The sequence below is a fragment of the Pan troglodytes genome, chromosome 22, assembly GCF_028858775.2.
Source record: "Pan troglodytes isolate AG18354 chromosome 22, NHGRI_mPanTro3-v2.0_pri, whole genome shotgun sequence".
NCBI lineage: Eukaryota > Metazoa > Chordata > Mammalia > Primates > Hominidae > Pan > Pan troglodytes.
The window spans coordinates 46,583,363-46,605,423 of NC_072420.2; the positions used below are offsets into that span (position 1 = coordinate 46,583,363).

Genomic DNA, 22,061 nt, shown 5'->3' on the forward strand with positions numbered 1-22,061 from the left:
GGTGCTGAGACTCGGGAGGTACTGCTGCCCCATGCGCTGCTACCCTGGTGCTCCCTTCCAATGTCCCCTCTCTCCAGTCCACAGGTGCCCAGGTGCAGGTGGCTGGGGACATGCTGCCCAACTCCACAGAGCGAGCGGTGACCATCTCGGGGACCCCAGATGCCATCATCCAGTGCGTCAAGCAGATCTGTGTGGTCATGCTGGAGGTACCGTCTGCGCGCCAGGGCCAGCCCACGTCAGTGCTGGATTTGGCCTCCCAGCACTGCAGGCAAAGGCTTGGAAGCCCCGGCTGCCCCAAGGACTCACACAGTTGGGGCTGTAGGGGGCTCCTGACCTGGGCTTCCAAGGCAGCCTGAGCGAGAGCGGTGCCGGTATGGGCGCCACAGGGGTGCTGGGGCTGCCAGCTCAGGGTCCAGTGTCTTCGTGGGGTCGTCTAGGGGAGAGCATGTGGAGAGGAGGGAGCCTCTCCTCTCATCTTCGGATTTGGGTAAGAAGTTGTCATCCCACTGAGGGGTCTTCTGCACTGAGTTGGAGCTGCAGAAAGAGTGCTCTTTACGTTGGAGTCAGGCCTTGGGGGGCAGCTGGGGTGGGAGGGAGGCAAAGGCAGGAGGCTCCTCTGCGCATGCAGTTCTGCAGAAGGAGGCGTCAAACCACCGTGGAGGAACAGAGGTCAAAACTCGGGAAAACATACAAAACTCATGCAGAAGTAGAGATGGGTGAACAAAAGCATTAAAACGGAAAAGCAGAGAAGAACCCACTCAGAGCAGACGCCTGTCTTGAAGTTTCGGGGGGAGGAAAAAAACTCTGAAGTATACTCAAAATTCATGAAGCTATCAACAGTTGCCAGTCTTTCCTGAAGCAAAAATGAAGAAGCCTCGCCCCAGATGGAAAGTTCTAGCAGCTCTGCAGGGTCAGCCTCCAGCCCCTCCTGCAGCCCAGGCTCACTCCTCTCTCGTACTTGGCTTGGGGTTCAAACCCCATGTTTGACTCTTTAAAAAATGTTTGCATAGTTGTTGTTTCCCTGAAGTTTGATACTTTGTGAAGTGAAAAATATTTTTCAAAATATTCTTGTTCGGAAATCTTCCCCACTCCCTGGTTAGGGCGAAAGTGCCATGCTGGTCTGAGCTATCTGTTCAACTCTCCAGTCTCAGGCCCTGGAGGCCCTGCGGGCCGAGGCTCAGGAGCAGCCAGTGACACGAGCAGTTCTAGGAGGGACATCCCTAATGGAGGGCCGAGGTCCAGCTCCTCGACAACACGTGGGTCTCATCAGCGTCACCCAGTGCCTCTGCTGCCTGCGTCCCGGTGCAGTGCCAGGTGCAGCTCCACAGATGCAGGTGCACCCGCTGCCCCAAGGCTGCCCATGCCCCCAGAGCCATCATCCGAACCACCTTGTCTCCTTCCTGGGCAGGGAGGTTTGAGCAAGACAGGGAGCTCGTAGCAGACATGGCCGGTGAAGATGGCCAGGCAGCTGCTCTCACTCCCGCTGGCTGTGCATCATCCCAAGGCCCAGGGGCCATCATCCCAGGGAGGAAGATTCATCACACCTGGAAACAGCTGGGTCCGCCCTCAGATGAAGAGTGACTGGAAAAATAAAGCCAAGGATGCCTTAAAGACCCTCCTGGTTGATTGGAGGACTTCTGGGCTTGGTAGTGGGCATGCCTCACCTCACACCCAGGAGATGACGGAGGAAAGGGCAGCCCAGGGTGCCATGAGTCTGGGTGGGGCCTGCTGAGAATACAGACATCGCCACAGATGGTGCCCTGCCCGCCCAGGGCCCAGCACCCTGTACCCAGTGCAGGGAGGCTCATGCAGTCCCAGGGGAGGCCAGCAGGCCCTGTGCCCAGACAAGAAGCGGGAATCACAGGTCAGGGTCAGCTGGGAGCTCCTGTGCCCGGGTGGGTGTCGAGGGCCCATAGCACAGGGGCACCGGCCCGAGGCTGGGCTTCTCCAGGAGCCGGGGAGGGCAGCGGCGGCTCCCGTCTACCTCAGTCAGTTCCTCCCACCCCAGGCCCAGCTCGAGTCAGCCCAGACCCGCCCCACATCCCCTTCCCCACAGTACTTGAAGTCACACCCCAGGGCCCTGGCCCTGCGGATCCAGCCACCCACAACCCATCTTGGGGCTTTGAGTGTGAGTGGCGCTCCCTGAGCGCTGGGCTGGCCCTGAGTCAGCCAAGGCCCCAGAACTCCCAGCAGGACAGGCTGCCCCCTGCCAGGAACGGCTCATGGGCTCCAGCCCCCACCTCTTCCTGCTGGACCAACCCCAGCTGTGGTGCCCCCCAGGCCCAGGACTTCTGCCTCCCTGACCTGGGTCCTGGGGACAGTTAGACAGGGGACTCGCCCAGGAGAAGGAGGGCAGGCTGAAAATGCTGGCGCTGGAGAATGTCAATCCTGTGTTTGCGACAGAATACCCAAGGGAAATTAAGGCAAACCTCATCATAACTATGGGATTTTTTCCCTTGGAGTCTATAAGCACTTTAAACATGCTTTTTCACATAGTGAAGTGGGATGTTTCCAAGTCTCCTGTGGAGATCTCTGCTGACTGTCACCACGGGCCAAGCCAAGCGCTTTGGATATAGGTCCCGGTGGAGTCCTACAGGGCTCAACTTTCTCCAGAACATTCAAGAGAATTGCTCCAAGGGGCAGCTGCCCATGAAGCCGTGCAGCCCGGCCTGCAGGGCCCTGCGCATCCCAGGAGGGGCCCCGGTGGAGGGGCCAGCACCGCAGGGGGCCGTCTGGCTTGGCGGCCAGCCCTTGTCCAGCAGGGTCTTGTGCGCACGGGACCCCCCCCAGCTGGCCTCCCACAATGGGACTGACCCTCCGCACTGCCACAGAGCCTCCCAGGGATGTTCGGGGCAGGCGGTACTCTCAGGAGGCCGGTGTGTGGCAAACTGCAGCCCAGGGCTCAGCAAAAAGGAGCCCTCTGGAGGGACAGGCCGTAAGACAGCCACACAGAGGGTGTGGGGGCTGGAGGTCTTCACTCCCCTCCCCCAGCACTGCTGTGAAACTCAGGGAGGTGTGGGGAGCGTGGAGCTGGTGCAGGGGGCTGAGTGGGGTGGGCCGGGGCACACCTCCCCATTGCCAGGCTGCGAAGCTGCTCTAACGCTCTCTCTCCCTCTCCTGTCCCTTTTCCTAGTCCCCACCGAAAGGTGCCACCATTCCCTACCGCCCAAAGCCCGCCTCCACCCCTGTCATTTTTGCAGGTGGTCAGGTAAGAGCCGATCCGCTCGCGGCCTCCACTGCCAACCTCAGCCTTTTACTGCAGCACCCGCCGCTGCCCGTTAGTGCACTCAGGTTTTCTCGCCTTCTCACGTGCACGTCTCCCACCCGTGCTGGAGGCAGAGCTCTTCCACCTACACCCAGCACCAGGCGGACGCAGGGGGCCTTCAGAGCGGCATCCCCCCACAGAGATGGCCCCACGGAATCATCTTCTCCCTCCCTGACCCGGGCAGGAAGATTTGGCTCTGCCTAAATCCAGTTCCCAGAACTGGGTGTTTTTAGGAAGCTTAGATAGCCGGCGCGCAGGCGCCTTCTAGGTGATTTTACGACTCACGTTGGAAACAGCATGGTGAGAACCAGGGTCTTGTTTCCCCTGACATCCGTGTTCCCAAACTCCCAGGATGTGCTTGTAGCAGGGACGTGCGAGAGGAGGGAGCTCTGCACTGAGGAAGGATGCATGGCCCGACGACCGGGCGTCTGTGCCGCTGTGTCCGGACCTCCCTCTGCTGTGAGCAGGGGCCTCACAGGCGCCCCATACCCCATACCCGGTCTGCAGATCTGGCTCTTTTGGTTTCAGCCCTTGAGCTCTGTGTTCTCCCGCCAGGGATGGCAGCACCTCTGCAGGAGAGTGGAGGAGGGGAGCCCTGCCCCAGCCCCTCACCTGAGCCCAAACCCTGGCCAGGGCACAGGGAGCACCCACCCACTCAGGGCCACTCTGTGGCCAACAGACTTTGAAGGTGTCCGGCGGGGGGTGGCCTGGAAGAGCTCTGTGTCCAGTCGGCCGTGATGTGTGTCTTTGTTCAAGGGAGAGTTGAGACAGACGTTCCCACAGGTGACCCTGGCAGGGCAGAACAGGCCTGAGGTTTGACTTTACCATCAAAAAGGAGAGAAGGGGCAAATATTAGGACTTTTCCTGGTGCTTTTCCTCACGGTGTAAAGGAATCTTATCAGATCTCCCAGTTGTGGCCCGTGTTTGAGGGAGAGACAGGGAGTGTGTGTCCACCCCTTCCCTCCCAGGGTCCCGTGCGCTCAGGGCAGGGTATGCCTTTTCCCCACACTGGCCTCATCTCCACAGCCTGGCACACACCCCTTCCTGCCTTGCTGTGGTCAGGGAGCCCCCACATGCACATGCCGTCCTTACAGCAGCCCCAGGGCATGGCACACCCCCATTTTATAGCCAGGAAACTGGGCCTGGCTAGCCAGGGATTTGCCTGGTGTCACAGCCCTGTGGGCAGCAGGACATGTCCTTACCTCGCCGACCTAGGGGGCTCAGGTCACAGGGTCACACGGAGTCACACGGCGGGAGAAGTCCCTGTGCAAAACTCCATTTCACTGCTTTCCCCAAATTCATGGTTAGGTAACCGGTTTAGTAACCTCTGTGGACTCCACCTTGATGTTTAAACAAATCCGTGATGATATCATGTGGTAAAAGGTAGGATTTTTTTCAAAAGGAAGGTGGGTTTATACAAACACATGTGGGGTCTTAAAGCCACTGGGGGAGGAGTCACAGCTCCAGGGGAGAGGGGGTGCAGCTGAGCCCTGCTCAGCCACCGGCCACACACGTCTCACTCCTGTAAAGAAGGCAGTAGCATGCCCTCCCTACTGCAGCAGGTGAAGGGCCCTGTGCAGTGGGTGCTGTCCCAAGGCTGATGCTAAAATGTCAGCCCTTTGAGAGCTGGGCCCTGGGGCCCTGTGGACAGTCTGGTCTGGCCAGTGGTCAGCCTTGGTGGTGGAGGACAGAGTCGCAGGGAGTTACCCACCCTGAAGTAACCCAGGGGAGCTGCCGAAATGCAAACCCAGAAGTGTGGGCCGGACACCTGCAAGGCCACTGGCGTCTCCTTGACGACTCAGATCCACAGTGCCTAGATTAGGACACACAACCCAATACAGACCCTAGAGAGCTAACCCGGGGGGCCCGTCCACTTTATTTCTGTCCAACTGGAGAAATCAGGGACCTGGAAGATGCCCCACCACTGTGAGTGCTCTGGGGGCACCCAGCAGCAGCTCCTGTCAGCCACCACCGCGTTTCTAGCACGACATGGTCGTGAGTTAAATCAGCAGAGCCTGCTAAGGGACGAGCAGATAGAAAACATAACAACAGTAAGAAGATCAGTCAGAAAACTTGCGTGGCCCAGGATGCAGGATGCTTGAGCTCTTGTGGTTCAGCTCAGACAGTTGGGGCTGACCTGGGACCCCTTGCGCTGAGGGGGCGGCTCCCAGCATGAGTTCCAGGGCCCCTCACCTTCGGTGACACATGGGAACGTGCCTCTGGCAGCACCTTTACAAAACACTTGCAGGTGGTCCTCAAGACACTTTGTACAGGACAGTGAGGTCCTTGGTTCCTGCTCTATCTGATAAGATTCTTTTACTTCCTCAGCCGACGCAGCACTGTGGCCTCACAGCCCTGGGGCTTGTTTCAAAGCTGGGCTGCAGCCGGGTCCCTGTCTGGAGGTTGACTGGCCTTTAACTCCGAGGATTGGGTTGTTTATGATGAAAACTCTTGGCAGATTCAAAACCCATGGGAGGGTTTGGGCTGCACAGAGGTGACACACATCCTTCCCTGAAGTGTCCCTCTCTGGTGCACAGGGTCCCCCCACCCCCACGTGTGGTCACCGCGAACACCGATACCACGGGTCCTCATGGGAAGTGGCGTGGGGCCCGCACAGCCAGGGGCTGGTAGCCGCTCCCTCCACCCCCAGGCTGCCACCAGGCCTGGTGCAGCCCTGTCCATGTCCCGAGTCCTGACAGCTGTTCATGGTCTTCACTCTCCCTTGACTCTGTGTGGTCCATTTGTTGTCTGGCCATGAGTTTCTGAATCACCTGAAAGCGTCTCCACTGACGGGACCTGTGGGACAGGTGGGGCCTCTCTCACCTGCCCGGATTTCAGAGTCAGGGTGGGTGGGAAGAGGCTGCAGGTCGGAGTCACTGTTTTGAAGGCAAGGGAAATACTGAAGCCAAAATGAGGCCTCAGGAGCCCCACACGATGGCTTGGGAGGGGTGCATTGCTGCCCCCACGTCAGGAGGGCCACCCCCTACCTGTCTTCAGGGCAGTCATGAGAGGCAGCAAGCCGTGACTGACGTAGACCCGCTTCCTACGTAGACTGGCTTTTGGTGAATTGGTTTTGGTCACCTTTTAGAGCTTTCTTTTGTTGTTTGGACTTCTTGGGGTAAATTATTTCCCAAAAGTATTTACTCAGATGACTGATTAAATTTTCAAAACCGTAATAATTAGTGGACCTCTTACTGGGGGGTCAAACAGATCACTCTTCGATTCTTTTGCTTTAAGAAACTTGGAGTCGGAAGCATCAAGGCTGAACTGTTTCCCTCCCACCCGCTGAACTGGCCAGCTCAGCTCTGCCCGCCCAGAGGAAGTGGGTGCGGCTCCCCTGGGGCTCCTGGTGCCCTGGGAGGGTTGGCCCTTTGTCCTAGGATGGGGACAGGTGGAGAGGCACACGAGGGGGAAGCTTCTACCGGAGGGTCCTTGTCATGCTGGAGGGTGGCGGCGGGTGCTGAGCCGTGGTGCAGCCAGGTCGCAGTCTGACGGGGTCTCTCTCTCTCTCTAGGCCTACACAATCCAGGGACAGTATGCCATCCCTCACCCGGATGTGAGTCTTCACTTTGTCTTCCTCTCACCTTTCTCTTCTCATGGTTGTTTACCTACCTGCATGCTGCTGTTAATTGCTACTAACATTAATATTACACAATAATATTAATCAACTTCTCAGCGTTCCTGACCTGTGTCGTATCCATATAACCTCGAATAACCTTTTAACCTCTTAGCACTAATTCTGCTTGTGTTGAGGACTTGGCCTGATGTCAAATTGTCTCAATTCTGCCGCAGTCCTGGGTTTTCCTCCCTCCCACGGGGCCTGGGAGGGAACTGAGACGGGCTCTGTCCCCGTGCAGGGCAGCGAGGATGTGCTCACCTGCCACAGGCAGGCGTCAGTGATACTTTCTCTGCGCCTAAGAAGTTGGGTGACATTATCAAACAGGCCACAAAGATACCTTGGCAAGCACATTTGAGGGCCTGGTGAAATTAACTCCCCCTTTCAGAGTCCGCATGAAAACATAGGGTCCATCTACACACACAGATCCAGGCTATGGAAAGCCAGTGGAATAGGCCTTTGTCTTCATTCCAGAATCAGTGGGATGCCAGGCGGGCATAGCGTCCTTGGCTCCGCCCGGGCCATGCGGAGCTGGGTCCCATGCAGCTCCATGACCGGGGGCTCCGACACCTCTTTTCTGCTCCTGCTGGGTCTAGGTGTAATTCCAGTGCTGGAGGAAGAAGTTACCCTCAGATAAACGGTCGGTGTAATTCCAGTGCTGGGGGAAGAAGTTACCCTCAGATAAACGGTCAGTGTAATTCCAGTGCTTGAGGAAGAAGTTACCCTCAGGTAAACCGTCGGTGTAATTCCAGTGCTGGGGGAAGAAGTTACTCTCAGATAAACCGTCGGTGTAATTCCAGTGCTGGGGGAAGAAGTTACCCTCAGATAAACCACTGGTGTAATTCCAGTGCTGGAGGAAGAAGTTACCCTCAGGTAAACCGTCGGTGTAATTCCAGTGCTGGGGGAAGAAGTTACTCTCAGATAAACCGTCGGTGTAATTCCAGTGCTGGAGGAAGAACTTACCCTCAGATAAACCACTGGTGTAATTCCAGTGCTGGAGGAAGAAGTTACCCTCAGATAAACAGTCGGTGTAATTCCAGTGCTGGGGGAAGAAGTTACCCTCAGATAAACCGTCAGTGTAATTCCAGTGCTGGAGGAAGAACTTACCCTCAGATAAACTACTGGTGCAATTCCAGTGCTGGAGGAAGAAGTTACCCTCAGATAAACAGTCGGTGTAATTCCAGTGCTGGAGGAAGAAGTTACCCTCAGATAAACCGTCGGTGTAATTCCAGTGCTGGGGGAAGAAGTTACCCTCAGATAAACCGTCGGTGTAATTCCAGTGCTGGGGGAAGAAGTTACCCTCAGATAAACCGTCGGTGTAATTCCAGTGCTGGGGGAAGAAGTTACCCTCAGATAAACCGTCGGTGTAATTCCAGTGCTGGGGGAAGAAGTTACCCTCAGATAAACGGTCGGTGTAATTCCAGTGCTGGGGGAAGAAGTTACCCTCAGATAAACCGTCGGTGTAATTCCAGTGCTGGGGGAAGAAGTTACCCTCAGATAAACCGTCGGTGTAATTCCAGTGCTGGGGGAAGAAGTTACCCTCAGATAAACGGTCGGTGTAATTCCAGTGCTGGGGGAAGAAGTTACCCTCAGATAAACGGTCGGTGTAATTCCAGTGCTGGGGGAAGAAGTTACCCTCAGATAAACGGTCGGTGTAATTCCAGTGCTGGGGGAAGAAGTTACCCTCAGATAAACCGTTGGTGTAATTCCAGTGCTGGGGGAAGAAGTTACCCTCAGATAAACGGTCGGTGTAATTCCAGTGCTGGGGGAAGAAGTTACCCTCAGATAAACGGTCGGTGTAATTCCAGTGCTGGGGGAAGAAGTTACCCTCAGATAAACGGTCGGTGTAATTCCAGTGCTGGGGGAAGAAGTTACCCTCAGATAAACGGTTGGTGTAATTCCAGTGCTGGGGGAAGAAGTTACCCTCAGATAAACCGTCGGTGTAATTCCAGTGCTGGGGGAAGAAGTTACCCTCAGATAAACCGTCGGTGTAATTCCAGTGCTGGGGGAAGAAGTTACCCTCAGATAAACGGTCGGTGTAATTCCAGTGCTGGGGGAAGAAGTTACCCTCAGATAAACGGTCGGTGTAATTCCAGTGCTGGGGGAAGAAGTTACCCTCAGGTAAACCGTCGGTGTAATTCCAGTGCTGGGGGAAGAAGTTACCCTCAGATAAACCGTCGGTGTAATTCCAGTGCTGGGGGAAGAAGTTACCCTCAGATAAACGGTCGGTGTAATTCCAGTGCTGCGGGAAGAAGTTACCCTCAGGTAAACCGTCAGTGTAATTCCAGTGCTGGAGGAAGAAGTTACCCTCAGATAAACGGTCGGTGTAATTCCAGTGCTGCGGGAAGAACTTACCCTCAGATAAACCACTGGTGTAATTCCAGTGCTGGAGGAAGAAGTTACCCTCAGATAAACGGTCGGTGTAATTCCAGTGCTGGGGGAAGAAGTTACCCTCAGATAAACGGTCGGTGTAATTCCAGTGCTGGGGGAAGAAGTTACCCTCAGATAAACGGTCGGTGTAATTCCAGTGCTGGGGGAAGAAGTTACCCTCAGATAAACCGTCGGTGTAATTCCAGTGCTGGGGGAAGAAGTTACCCTCAGATAAACCGTCGGTGTAATTCCAGTGCTGGGGGAAGAAGTTACCCTCAGATAAACGGTCGGTGTAATTCCAGTGCTGGGGGAAGAAGTTACCCTCAGATAAACGGTCGGTGTAATTCCAGTGCTGGGGGAAGAAGTTACCCTCAGATAAACGGTCGGTGTAATTCCAGTGCTGGGGGAAGAAGTTACCCTCAGGTAAACCGTCGGTGTAATTCCAGTGCTGGGGGAAGAAGTTACCCTCAGGTAAACGGTCGGTGTAATTCCAGTGCTGGGGGAAGAAGTTACCCTCAGGTAAACCGTCGGTGTAATTCCAGTGCTGGGGGAAGAAGTTACCCTCAGGTAAACGGTCGGTGTAATTCCAGTGCAGGAGGAAGAAGTTACCCTCAGATAAACGGTCGGTGTAATTCCAGTGCTGGGGGAAGAAGTTACCCTCAGATAAACGGTCGGTGTTATTCCAGTGCTGGAGGAAGAACTTACCCTCAGATAAACCGTCAGTGTAATTCCAGTGCTGGGGGAAGAAGTTACCCTCAGATAAACCGTCGGTGTAATTCCAGTGCTGGAGGAAGAAGTTACCCTCAGATAAACCGTCGGTGTAATTCCAGTGCTGGGGGAAGAAGTTACCCTCAGATAAACGGTCGGTGTAATTCCAGTGCTGGGGGAAGAAGTTACCCTCAGATAAACGGTCGGTGTAATTCCAGTGCTGGGGGAAGAAGTTACCCTCAGATAAACCGTCGGTGTAATTCCAGTGCTGCGGGAAGAAGTTATCCTCAGATAAACCGTCGGTGTAATTCCAGTGCTGGGGGAAGAAGTTACCCTCAGATAAACAGTCGGTGTAATTGCAGTGCTGGGGGAAGAAGTTACCCTCAGATAAACGGTCGGTGTAATTCCAGTGCTGGAGGAAGAAGATACTCTCAGATCAACCATCGGAGGGGAACCCTGGGCTGCTCTGGGCTGTGCGGCTCTGACCCCTTAGGGGCCAAGAGATGAAAGGTGCAAACTGTGAGCAAAGGGCCTCTCTGGAGGCGGCTTTAGGGCCCCCAGGGAGTGACGGCCGCACTGGCAGGCACTGGGGAGAGGAGAGGGGAGAGCAACAGAGAACAAGAGACGGCCCCACCGGAAGCGCTTCGTGCTGTCAGCAGATGGGGCAAACCTGGAGTTGGTTCTGAGGAGGTTTCTCTTCTCTAAACCATTTTGAACGTTTGCCCAGCTCAGTAGCTGCTCCTCGTAACGCAGTTCCGGTCCGTGTGCTGCTCCCTCTGAACTGCGAGAGGCGCCTCTGAGCTGGTTGGGAGGCCGCCGCCAGGTGAGCGGGCTGCTCCGGAGCCTTCTGCAAACCCTGATGCTTTTGAGTTGGGGGCAAGGACGTCCATCTGAGTGAGATGAGAAGGCAGGTCAGGAGTGTTTTTAAGAGTTAATGATCATTAAATAAATCTTTGATATAGAGATGCAATTTACTGTCATTGCAGGAAAATTTATATTGAATGGAGAATAGATAACAATAGTTTTTCCATTAAAGGCAACACATGAATCAAATGGTAGAGAAACGCTGATCAAGAAAAGCCTTTCCCCACCTGCCCCAGAGGCTGTTTTTAATGGTTCCTGGCATCAGACCTTTGGTGATGCTGCTGTAGCTACATCAAGGACATCTCATCCTGGGGTCAGCTGTAGACACCAGTGCCTGTCCCCACTAGGAAGCCGGGCTGTGGCCACCACACACCGGAAGGCACTGTTGGGGCTGCCCCAGCCTGCGCCCAGCAGCAGCGTTGGGCAGAAGCAGAGGTGTGTGTGTGTGTGTGTGTGTGTGTGCGCGCGTGCGCGCGCATCCCCGTGCATGTGTGTGGCAGGGGTGTGGGGGGCAGGTGTGATGCCTCCTAACAGAAAGCCTGTGTGAAGGAAGATGAAGATGGAAGCCAGGGGAGTCAGAGGCGACTTTCTGGGGTGGCCCAGTTCCATTAAGGACTCAGGACAGGTGGTCACGCACATCTAGAGATGCACGTGTGCAGAGGCAGGTTCCAAAGGGGGGGTCACTTGACTTTGCAAAGCTCTGGAACCCAAAGGAAAGGCAGTGTGCGGTGCCCTTGGTAAAGGGAAGGTTAGTCGATGGGGTCAGGGTTTGTCTTTACCCCAGACAGTCGCCCTGAAGTTGGATGTTCAGACCTGCAGGGACCCTCTGGTGACACCTTACGGGTTTCCTGTGGCCACAGAGCCTAACGTTCTCACTGTGGCCTTTGGCTGAGCACCCATCTGAGCCAGAATGCTTGTGGTCTGAAATTTCCAGAGGCCGTGGCTGTGTGCCACGGTAGGACTGCAGGACCCTGATGTTTGGTGATTGGCTTTTACTTCGATCGGTGGCTTTGCTCTTTCTCTTGTGACTTTCTCAGTATCTCTTAGAAATAGGTAGTTGTGCAGATTGTTTCAAATTAGTTTAATGTATAACTAACTGTTAAGAGAACTGCCTCAGTGCATGTGGTAATGATTTGAGATACCTGGTGCTATGGTTTAAATATGTCTATTCCTCCACAATTTCTCTGTTGGAACCTAATCACCAAGGTGACAGTATTAGAGGGTGGGGGGTCCCAGGGCTGGGGAGTGATTGGGTCATGAGCGCTCCACCCTCGTGAACAGCATTGGTGCCCCTATAACAGAGGCTTCAGATAACAGAGGCTTCAGATAACAGAAGCTTCAGAGAGTGGCCTCCCCTCCATCCCTCCTGTCATGTGAGGACAAGAGCGTTCAGGCACCATATTGAAAGCAGAGACTGGGCCCTTCCCATACACCAAACCAGCCAGCACTTTGATCTCCAGTTTCCAGCCCCCATAACTGTGAGCCACACATTTATGCTGTTTCTGAATTGCCCGGTCTAAGGCATTTTGTCATAGCAGCAGGAGTGGACTAAGGCGCTTGGTTCTTTACTGTGAAGTATCTCTCTGTGGAAGACATTCTGTTTCTACATCGGTGTCGTGAGATTTGCAGAGCAGCTGTTATTAATAGAAGACTGGAAGCTTCCATGGTGCTTTTCTTGCAGGCGTGTAAAATTGAAGACTTGGACAATCACTTAATCATTAAACACAAAAATAAAATGATTGTTTAGTGACATAGGTAACAATAGTCAGGAAGCAATTTGTATCTGAGCTTGGTATTTAGTAGAAATTTTTAAAGCATCGGTATTTAGTAGAAATTTTTAAAGCTTCAATTTCTTACAATATCAATATAATTATAGAATATGTTGTTTTAATTTATAATGTAATTGAATACAAAGTTTATTTTTACCACAGTGCTGGCTTATATACAGATACTAGAGTCATTTTTTAGGAATGTGATATTTGACCTGGATGTGTGGGCCCATGAATAAGAAACATCAAGCATAAGAAAATACATTACTTAGGTTTGAGTATTTCTTTATGTAAAACTAAAATATGCATGTGTTTTCTGTGCCCAGTTTTAAAAAGTGTTTTTAGCTTGTTCTTATTTAAGAATCATCTGGGCTGGGCATGGTGGCTCAGGCTGGGTGTGGTAGCTCAAGCCTGTAATCCCAGCCCTTTGGGAGGCTGAGGCAGGTGGATCGCTTGAGCTCAGGAGTTTGAGACAAGCCTGGCCAACATGGCGAGACCCCGTCTCTACCAAAAATACAAAAAAATTTAGCCGGACGTGGTGGCACACGCCTGTAGTCCCAGCTACCCACGAGGCTGAGGCGAGAGGATTGCCTGAGCCCAGGAGGCGGAGGTTGCAGTGAGCCAAGATCATCCCTCTGCACTCCAGCCTGGGCGACAGAACGAGACCCCGTTTCAAAAAAAAAAAAGGAGTCATCAGCACTGATCTGCCTTCGCCTGCTTTTCTCCAGCTCCTCACATGCCACATGCATCGTTTTACCCACGTCCTCCTCGAGGCTTACTGTGCTCTGGATGTGCAGGTGTTTTGAAGAGGCACAAAGCTGCTCGACAGGGTGAAGGACTTAGGAGGACTGAAGTCAGGCTCTCCAGTATGGCCACTCGGCAGCCCTGGAGACTATCCATGTGCCTCTGTGTGTCCTGCCTGGGTCAGACCAAGTGCAGTTTCAGAAATGAGAAAGAGAAACAGCACCTGAGACCTGGGACCTGAGAGCAGAGCCGAGAGCGCCCACGCCTGGACAGACTGCTTGACTCTCACCCAGCACGTCTGCACCTTTAATTACAGCGGGGAAGTTACACCAGGAAGGAATTGTTTTTTCTGGAAGAAATGAGTGAACTTCAAAAATACCCTCATAGGCCAGGTACAGTGGCTCTCTCCTGCGATCCCAGCACTTTGAGAGGCCAAGATGGGAGGATTGCTTGAGCCCAGGAGTTGGAGACCAGCTTGGACAAAAGAGCAAGACCCCATTTCTACAAAAAAATACAGAAATTAACTGGGTGTGGTGGCACACACCTGGAGTCCCAGCTACTCAGGAGGCTAAGGTGGGGCAGTTACCTGAGCTCCGGCAGTTGAGACTAGTGAGCAGAGATTGCACCACTGCACTCCAGCCTGGGCGACAGAGCAAGACCCTGTCTCAAAAAAGGAAAAAATACCCTCATATATACAAATCTTTATTTCTAGTCTTCCAGGTCTCCTAATCACTCCCTTACTTAACGTCCCCATCATTTAAAGGGGATGTTGAAAGCAAGCAAAAATAAAAACACGTTAGAGTTGACGAAGAATTTGCCACGTAGGCTATTTTAGATGAGCCTTTGCACCAACCCTGTGGGGCAGATCTCAGGACCGTGGAGCCAGTTCCACACACGAGGAAGTGGAAGCTCTGAGAGGTGCCTTGGCCAGAGCTAATGAGCCAGGGAATGGGAGGGCTTGGCACAGCCGCCCAGGCAGCTGGACGTGAGCAGCAGATGTGCAGCAATGCTGGGAATCAAGCGGACACCAGTGTCTACTAAGAAGCTGGTTCTTCAGTGAAAGAGTCGTGGGGAAATTGTAGAAATGCGTCGTTGTAAGTGGGAGCCAGGGATGGGAGGCACGACCAGATCCTGTGCTGGATGCGGCCCTTCATCCCAGCTGTGCAATCCCCGGGACTCTGTCGGTGCCACGCATTTCCCCTGGACACATGAAGGGCACGCGTGGGCTCTCGTGACAATCTCATGCACTTGCAGAGATGTGGGCAGATTGTCGCAGAATGCTTTCTCCTCCCACTTGTTCTGTGTCTCCCTCTGGAACCCTGTGGGGAGGTGGGTGAGGGGTCCCCTCACTGTCGTGAGAGAGTAGTCGATGCCGCATGCTCTGGGCACATGCCGAGGGGCCCAGCCTCTCTCACTCTGAAGCCTGGCACCTTCCAAGACCTTGCAGCTGCAAGTGGTGCAGCGGCTTGCCCATGGCCCCACCTGCTGTCAGAGCTGTGCTACTGCAGCCACTCCTTTCACGAAACAAGAGGCCCAGGCAACCCTCACTGCTGGCTGGAGTTCCATCTTTCCTTGCTTGGAACACCCCACCCTCTGCAGGGCCCCAGTGGCACGGCTCTCACATGCTGTTCCTCCCAGCTTGCCCTTCTCAGAACGAGACTTTGCATCTTTACAGGACCCTCGGGCGACTCACTGGCCCGTGGAGGTCTGAGAAACACTAGTCAGGAGGCCTGAGAAGGAAGAACATGCATCCAGTTGGAAGCCCAGGGGAGACATGGAATGGAGAGAGAAAATTCCAAGAGACACACAGAGAACCTTCCAAAATTAGAGAAACCATCAACAATTCCCAAACAGGATAAACAAATAATACAAATAAACTCGACCTGGAACAGTTGAATGGATAGAAACAGCACACGTAAGATCGGGTGTGCGTGAGGAGATGTGAACACCGGGAACAGTCGAGTGGGTAGAAACAGCACACGTAAGATCGGGTGTGCGTGAGGAGATGCAAACACCGGGAACAGTCGAGTGGGTAGAAACAGCACACGTAAGATCGGGTGTGCGTGAGGAGATGCGAACACTGGGAACAGTCGAGTGGGTAGAAACAGCACATGTAAGATCGGGTGTGCGTGAGGAGATGCGAACACCGGGAACAGTCGAGTGGATAGAAACAGCACACGTAAGATCGGGTGTGCGTGAGGAGATGCGAACACCGGGAACAGTCGAGTGGATAGAAACAGCACACGTAAGATCAGGTGTGCGTGAGGAGATGCGAACACCCGGAACAGTTGAGTGGATAGAAATAGCACACGTAAGATCGGGTGTGCACGAGGAGATGCGAACACTGGGAACAGTCGAGTGGATAGAAACAGCACACGTAAGATCGGGTGTGCGTGAGGAGATGCGAACACCCGCAGGTCTCTGTCTCATTCCACTAGAGGGAGAAGACACCGAGTGTAGACTCTCAACGCACATGTTAAAGTTTCAATGACCACTAACAACAAAGAAGTCTGATATGTAACCTCTGTGACAGGAAACAAGTGAGGGGAAAAATTATTAATCCAACAGAAGAAAAGGAGTGAAATAAAAAACTCTGGAAAAGCAGGACAATTAGAAAACAAGTGTCAAAAATTAATCTAAATATGTGGATGATTGTGATCAAAGTAAAATTACGAAATTCCAGTTAAGAAGCAAAGGCTGCCAGACTATATTTTTAAGCTGAACAAATAGGCAAGCAAACAAGCAAAAAATAATTTTTTTGTTTTTTTTTTCTTTCAAGAGACACACCTAAAGCATAAGGACCCAGAAAAAATGAAAGAATGTGAAAAGGCTAAGGAATATGCAACAAAATCAGCTGGTGTACCAATATTAACATCAGTTATATTAGAAAAAAATAAGACTTTAAGAGAAAAACTTTAGTCATTACATGTTGACAGAAAATTCAGCTCACAAGAAGATATAATTCAAAATTTATACGTGCCTAAAACATAGCTTTAAAATATATTTTTAAAAATTGACAAAACGTAGATAATTTGACAGACATTATAGCAAAAACTTGGCACACCTCTCTTTCCATGAGTGATAGGTCAAGTAGACAAGTGTGAAGAAGGCATCAACAGAACCACCCGTGATCCTGACGTGATTGCCGTACCTTGAACGTTACACCTGCCACAGCTGTAGAATTCTTGGAGACATTTACAAAACCTGATCACATACCAGCCCATAAAGCACATCTCATCATCTTTCAAAAATTGGAATCGTATCGACCACACTCTCTTAGCACAAAGCAATTACAGTCATGCACCACATGACGGTTCAGCCAACATCAGACCACACAGACGATGGTGATGCCATGAGAGTATAGTGGAGCTGAGAAATTCCTGTTGCCTGGTGACCTTGCAGCTGACCTGAGGTTGCAGTGCAGCACGTTACCCCCACGTGTGCTGCTGGTGCAAACCCACTGCACTGCCAGCCGTCTAGCACCTGCCGTTAAGCACAGCTCGTCATTCTAAATAACGCTGATAAACAACTGTGTTACTGGTTTGTGTATTACTATGCTTTTTATCATTATTTTAGTGTATTCCTTCTAATTATCTAAAAAATGTTAGCTGTAAAACAGCCTCAGGCAGGTCCCGCAGGAGGTGTCCAGAAGGAGGCACTGTGATCATCGGAGATGACTATGTCAAACGGTGTGCTTTTGGTGCAGTGGGAGACAAGTAGACTGGATCAGACATGAGAGCCCAGGATCCCTCACACGGGAAGGAAGCCGTCTATGAGACTTGGACGGGACAGAGCTGCCCACGAGAGCCTGGGAGAGGGCAGATGCTCCACACAGTGCCAGGACGGTGGGTCAACCACGTGGGGAAATTGATCTTTACTTCCTGCCATAAACAAAAATCATTTCCCATGTGTCAAGAACTCCAACACAAGACAGAAGAATTTAGCAGTTTTAGGAGAAAATATAGAAGAATGTCCTATTCTGAGGTCAGGGGAGGATTTCTTAAAACATAAGCACAGACTGTAAAGGAAAATACTGGTGAGTTCAACTGTGTGAAATGTTGGAATACTGTTTCTCATAAGACACCATGGGAGAGCGGGGAGAAGATCTGTGCAGCAGGAGTGACAGACAGGATGGCATCTGAAATGCTGGGGTGCTCTTGAGAAGTCAGCAAAACTCAAGCAATAAGAAAAATGGGCGAGTGACAGAAACAGACATTTTGCTGGAGATGAAATAGAATGCAGGTTAGAACCACTGTGGTGGGGGCCTGTTTCTTGGCCTGAGTGATAGTTGTATGGGTGCATTCATTTTGTGATAATTCATTGAGTTGCATCTTAAATGCTTGTAATTTTAGTAGTTGTCTATGTGTTACATTCTGAAACAATGTGAAATAGAAAAGACAGTTTACAGAGAAACATCAGTAATGGGATACATCCCCTGCCCATCCTCCTACCCTCCTCTCCCTCCCTCTCCCCCTCCTCCCTCCTCTCTCCTCTCCCTCCCTCCCTCTCCCCCTACTTCCTCCCCTCCTGCCCGCCTCTCCCTCCCCTCCTGTCCCTCCCTCCCCTCCTGTCCCTCCCTCCCCTCCTGCCCTCCTCTCCCTCCCCTCCTGTCCCTCCCTCCCCTCCTGCCTTCCTCTTCCTCCCTCTCCCTCCCTCTCCCCCTCCTCCCTCCTCTCCTCTCTCCCCTCCCTCACTCTCCCCCTCCTCCCTCCCCTCCTCTCCCTCCCTCCCTCTCGCCTGCCTACCTGACTTTCTTCCTCTTTCCTCTCAGTGGTTTGGAGGTACTGGTGAGAACCAAAAGCCTCATTTTTTCAACAGGGCAGAATTTTCCCAAAAAGTGGAAGGCCCCTTGGCACTTAGTCCTGTTCTCTCCTTTAAAAAATGTGGAAATTGAGTCCAAACGAGGTGCAGTGGCCTGACTGATCCCGGGCAGAGCTAGGGTGAGCACCCGCCCATCCTCTCCACAGATGCTCCCCCAGCACCGCCCAGTGCTAGTCCAGGCCTCCCTAGGACGTCCCCTACATTTGTAGGTGGGGAGGAGAGAGATTTGTTTGCTAGTGTGGTCATTTCATCATAAAAAGCCCAAAACGTATCGGGAGACATTTTTGTCATCCGCAGCCACAGCTGCTGCTCACTCACATCCATTCCCCAACTTTATAGTTCAAGGAACTGAGGCCTGGAGACACCAGGCCTTCCTGTCGCCACGGCCTCAGGCTGGGCCATCTTGGAGCCGACTCCAACCCCTGTAGAGCGCCCCTCCCCGTGCCCCATTCCCTGGCCATGGGGCAGCTCCTGAGCCCCACTAGGAGTCGGGGGTTTGCGGATCCCATCTGTGCCATTCAGCGTCCTGTGGCTGTGGATGAATTTGCCAGGAGTGTCTCACCCCGCTGTGGGCGATCTTGCCTGCAGCTCTCCTACCCGGCCTGGGACATTTGCGGTCTTTCCTGACGTGCCCTGTCCAGGTGGGGCGCCTTCACTAGGACCCCAGATGCGCCTGCTTCCTCCTGCTGCCCCCGCAGGGCCTCATGTATCTCCGTGAGGTAGACTGTCCCAGTGACTTCAGCTGGTGTCCTTGGGACAGGATGTCCCCCACAAGCTCTCCTGGCACCCTCGTCAGGGGCTTCCACACACATCCCCTCAGATAACCCGGCACACCCCTTCACGTTACATCACGGGGCAGCGCAGATGCCACCCACGTGGGAGCTGGGGTCAGAGGACAGCCAGGAAGGCAGAGAGGCCTGGGCGGGGCCTGCTTTGTAGATGAGCCCCTGTGTGAGTGCTCACCAGATGTGTCTGCAATGGCAGATGCTCAGGGAGCAAAGTCAGGCTGCGGTGACAAACACCCTGCAATCTCATTGCTCTCCACTGAATGCAAAGGTGTGCCAGAGGCCACGGGCTTGCCATGGGGACCAGACCCCATCCTGTGGGAGCAAGAGGAGGCCAGATGGGCTGCAGCACACCAGACGGCCCCCTCCTGCCAGGCCTGCCCTGCCCCCCAGCCCAGACCTGGCTGCAAGGCCAGGGGTTGGGGAGGGGCGGGGCTGGGGAGCAGGCCCCCCGATCCTCCCAGGGTACTAGGTACTGAGGAAGGAAGGGCCTTTATCTTGACTCTGGGTGAACTCTTAGGGGAGGGCTCCCAGCTCCTGAGAGGCCAAGTTCAAACCCACCCAGGAGCACACAGCTGGGAAGGCGCTGGGACCACAGTCGCCGCATTCCTGACTGTGCTCCCTGGTGTCAGGGAACCCAGGTTCCAGGGGTGGCCATGGCAAGCATGGGGGTCTGGTCAGGTGCTCAGCAGCCGGCCTTCTCACATGCAGATGGCAGCTCTGCTCCGAGCGCCCACACCCCCCAGCATTGGTGGCCTCTGTGGCAGCTTCTGCCACCCATACCCTGTGCAGTGAGGAAGCTGAGGTGCCTGCCTGGCTGTGGGTCGCAGGAGTCCACACACAGCCACGCTGGGATTTGTTTGGGTTGAATGTTCTGAAGGGAAAATGCTGGGGAGGTGGTGCCCTCCCCAAATGTGCCACCTCCCCTGCCTGCTGGGCAGCACCACAGAGGAGCTTTGCCCGGTGTCCTCCTGAGCCCCAGGACACCCTCTGCAGCACCCAGCCTTGACAGCCCCACTGGAGGCCTGTGGCTCCTGGGAAAGCCAGGCCTGAGGAGCACCATGCCCTCTGCCGAGCAGCCCTGGGCTCTCCAAAGGGTGGAAGAATTTTGAGCCTCACCTTGCCACGTTTACCATTATCTTCTGCTATTTTTAGTTTTTATTTAAGAAATGAGGCTCAGGTAAAATAACTTTAAAAATGGCATCAAAGCCCCCTTGAAAAGTCTTGTGGCCTGAGGATGGGAGGAGAAGGGCTGGGGGCAGCCTGCAGGGACCAGGGACACAGGCGGCTCCCAGCTGAGGGCCCAAGGCGTCCCTCCCTCATGCCTTCCACAGAACCTTCTAGCACTAGTGTTCTGTAATCCCAGGGAAGGCAAGACGCTCCTGGAAGTGACTAAAAGGCAGGTGTGTGGCCCCTCAGGTGTTCCCCCCACCCCAGGTCACCTCATGGGTAAAGCAAGGCCCTGCAGGGGAGGGGAGTGGGCCAGGCCTAGCACAGGGTGAGACCAGGGCGAGGTTTGCAAACTCATGCCTCTGTGGATCCCACAGGGGCTAGGCTGATTTTAGTGACTAGTGACTCGGCCTTGAATCTCCTAGAAGTGCAGCTGGTCTTCATCTGTGGCTCCTGGACTCCCCCAGACTCTCCATGGCCTACTGGCCCCGGCCTCCTGTCCACACCAGCTGGTAAGAGGGAGGCTGGGCCGGTCTAGGCTGGAGCTGCTGGGGAGCCAGGGAGAGAAGACAGCAGCTTCCGGAGCTGCCTTCTGCACGCCGGGCATTGGCCTGCTCACAGCCTGGACTCCATTGGCTTCCCCCAGGCCAAGTCCTTGCGTTCTCTTGCGTCTGCCATGTGTCCGCATGGCCCTCTTTCTATCTATCTATGCAAAGTTCTGTTACTGCCGTTTTAATTTGGTGTGACTTGTACTCGATGACAATAACCTTCTTAGCTCTCGTGTCCCTCCTACCCCAGCAGTTGACCAAGCTCCACCAGTTGGCCATGCAGCAAACCCCCTTTCCTCCCCTCGGACAGACCAACCCCGCTTTCCCCGGTACGTACCCAGCCCTTTTCTCACCTTCTCTTCTCACCTGGGGACTTTCTCTTTCTGAGCTGTGTTATTCGGTGCAGTGCATAGAACAGGTGCAGTTGGATTTGTGAGTGCCAGTGCTGCGGCGTTCACATGCAGCAGGCTTGCTGGGGCTGGGGCCGGGGACAGGGTGGGGGCGGGAGGTGGGTCTCGCTCCCACTGTTGAGGGCTGGTTCACCTTACAGCTGGCCTTGCCATAGCCTTGCTTGTGAAGAGACGTCTGCCCACCGAGGGTCTGCGCTTGCTGGGCAGTGCCCTGTGCTGCCAGCAGTCTGTCCTGGGTGGCCCTTCCTGCTGAGCGTACCCACTGGGCCGCCCTGGAGGCTTTTCTCTCCAGGAGGGAGAGCACAGCTGATGTGGATGCTCTTCTGCAGGAAGCCATTGCGTATCCCAAGGTGGCACCCAGCCCTGCCCCAGGAGAGCAGTGACCCGAGTCAGCCCTAGCCCAGTCGCTGTCATGAGGCCATCAAGGGTGGCCATCCGTGGCAAGCCCACCCTGCCACTGGCATGCCTGGCAGTTGGGTGTCCCTCCCTGCAGAGGCAGCGCCATGCCTGTGGACAACCCCCCTCTCCCCCTGGCGTGCCTGGCAGCTAGGTGTCCCTCCCTGCAGAGGCAGTGCCATGCCTGTGGCTGTGGCCAGAGAGAGCGCAGGTGCGTGCGCCAGTCATATTTTGAGCTTCCCTAGTTGAAGGGACCCTGCTTATCTCCTTGAGGGCAAAACATTAAACCTGTCTCTTCTTTGCTCTCCAGGAGAAAAGCTGCCTTTACACTCCTCCGAAGAAGCTCAAAATCTGATGGGCCAGTCATCAGGTAACACAAAGCCACACTGACAGGAGAACAGGCCAGGGCGGCAGAGCAGAGCCCCAGTGGGAGGAGGTGTGGGGGCCCTGCCGCTGCAGCAGTTTCCAGCTTCCGTGGGAGGCTGTGGGCCAGCCTCAGGTGCTGCCAAGGGCGTGGGTGGTGCCATGCTGCCACTGTGGCTGAATGGTGGGGCCTGAGATGCTCAGAGCAGGGCACCCCGGCCATGGGAGGCGG

General features: G+C 54.1%; 1 protein-coding gene across 50 annotated transcripts in view; it reads left to right on the forward strand.

Moving 5' to 3' along the window:
* The window catches only part of PCBP3 (poly(rC) binding protein 3), a 309,972-nt gene that overhangs the window by 275,873 nt on the left and 12,038 nt on the right, over window positions 1-22,061 (forward strand). For 13 of the 50 annotated variants that reach the window (XM_063803571.1, XM_024352412.3, XM_063803578.1 and 10 more), the window contains 4 exons: window positions 78-206; window positions 3,134-3,208; window positions 6,780-6,821; window positions 20,914-20,989. In XM_063803571.1, the coding sequence (XP_063659641.1) occupies window positions 78-206; window positions 3,134-3,208; window positions 6,780-6,821; window positions 20,914-20,989 (322 nt within the window). Of the gene's footprint in view, window positions 1-77; window positions 207-3,133; window positions 3,278-6,502; window positions 6,588-6,779; window positions 6,822-20,910; window positions 20,990-21,776; window positions 21,837-22,061 lie in introns of all 50 variants that reach the window. The other 37 variants (XM_054675260.1, XM_024352390.2, XM_054675233.2 and 34 more) reach the window with 10 other exon arrangements.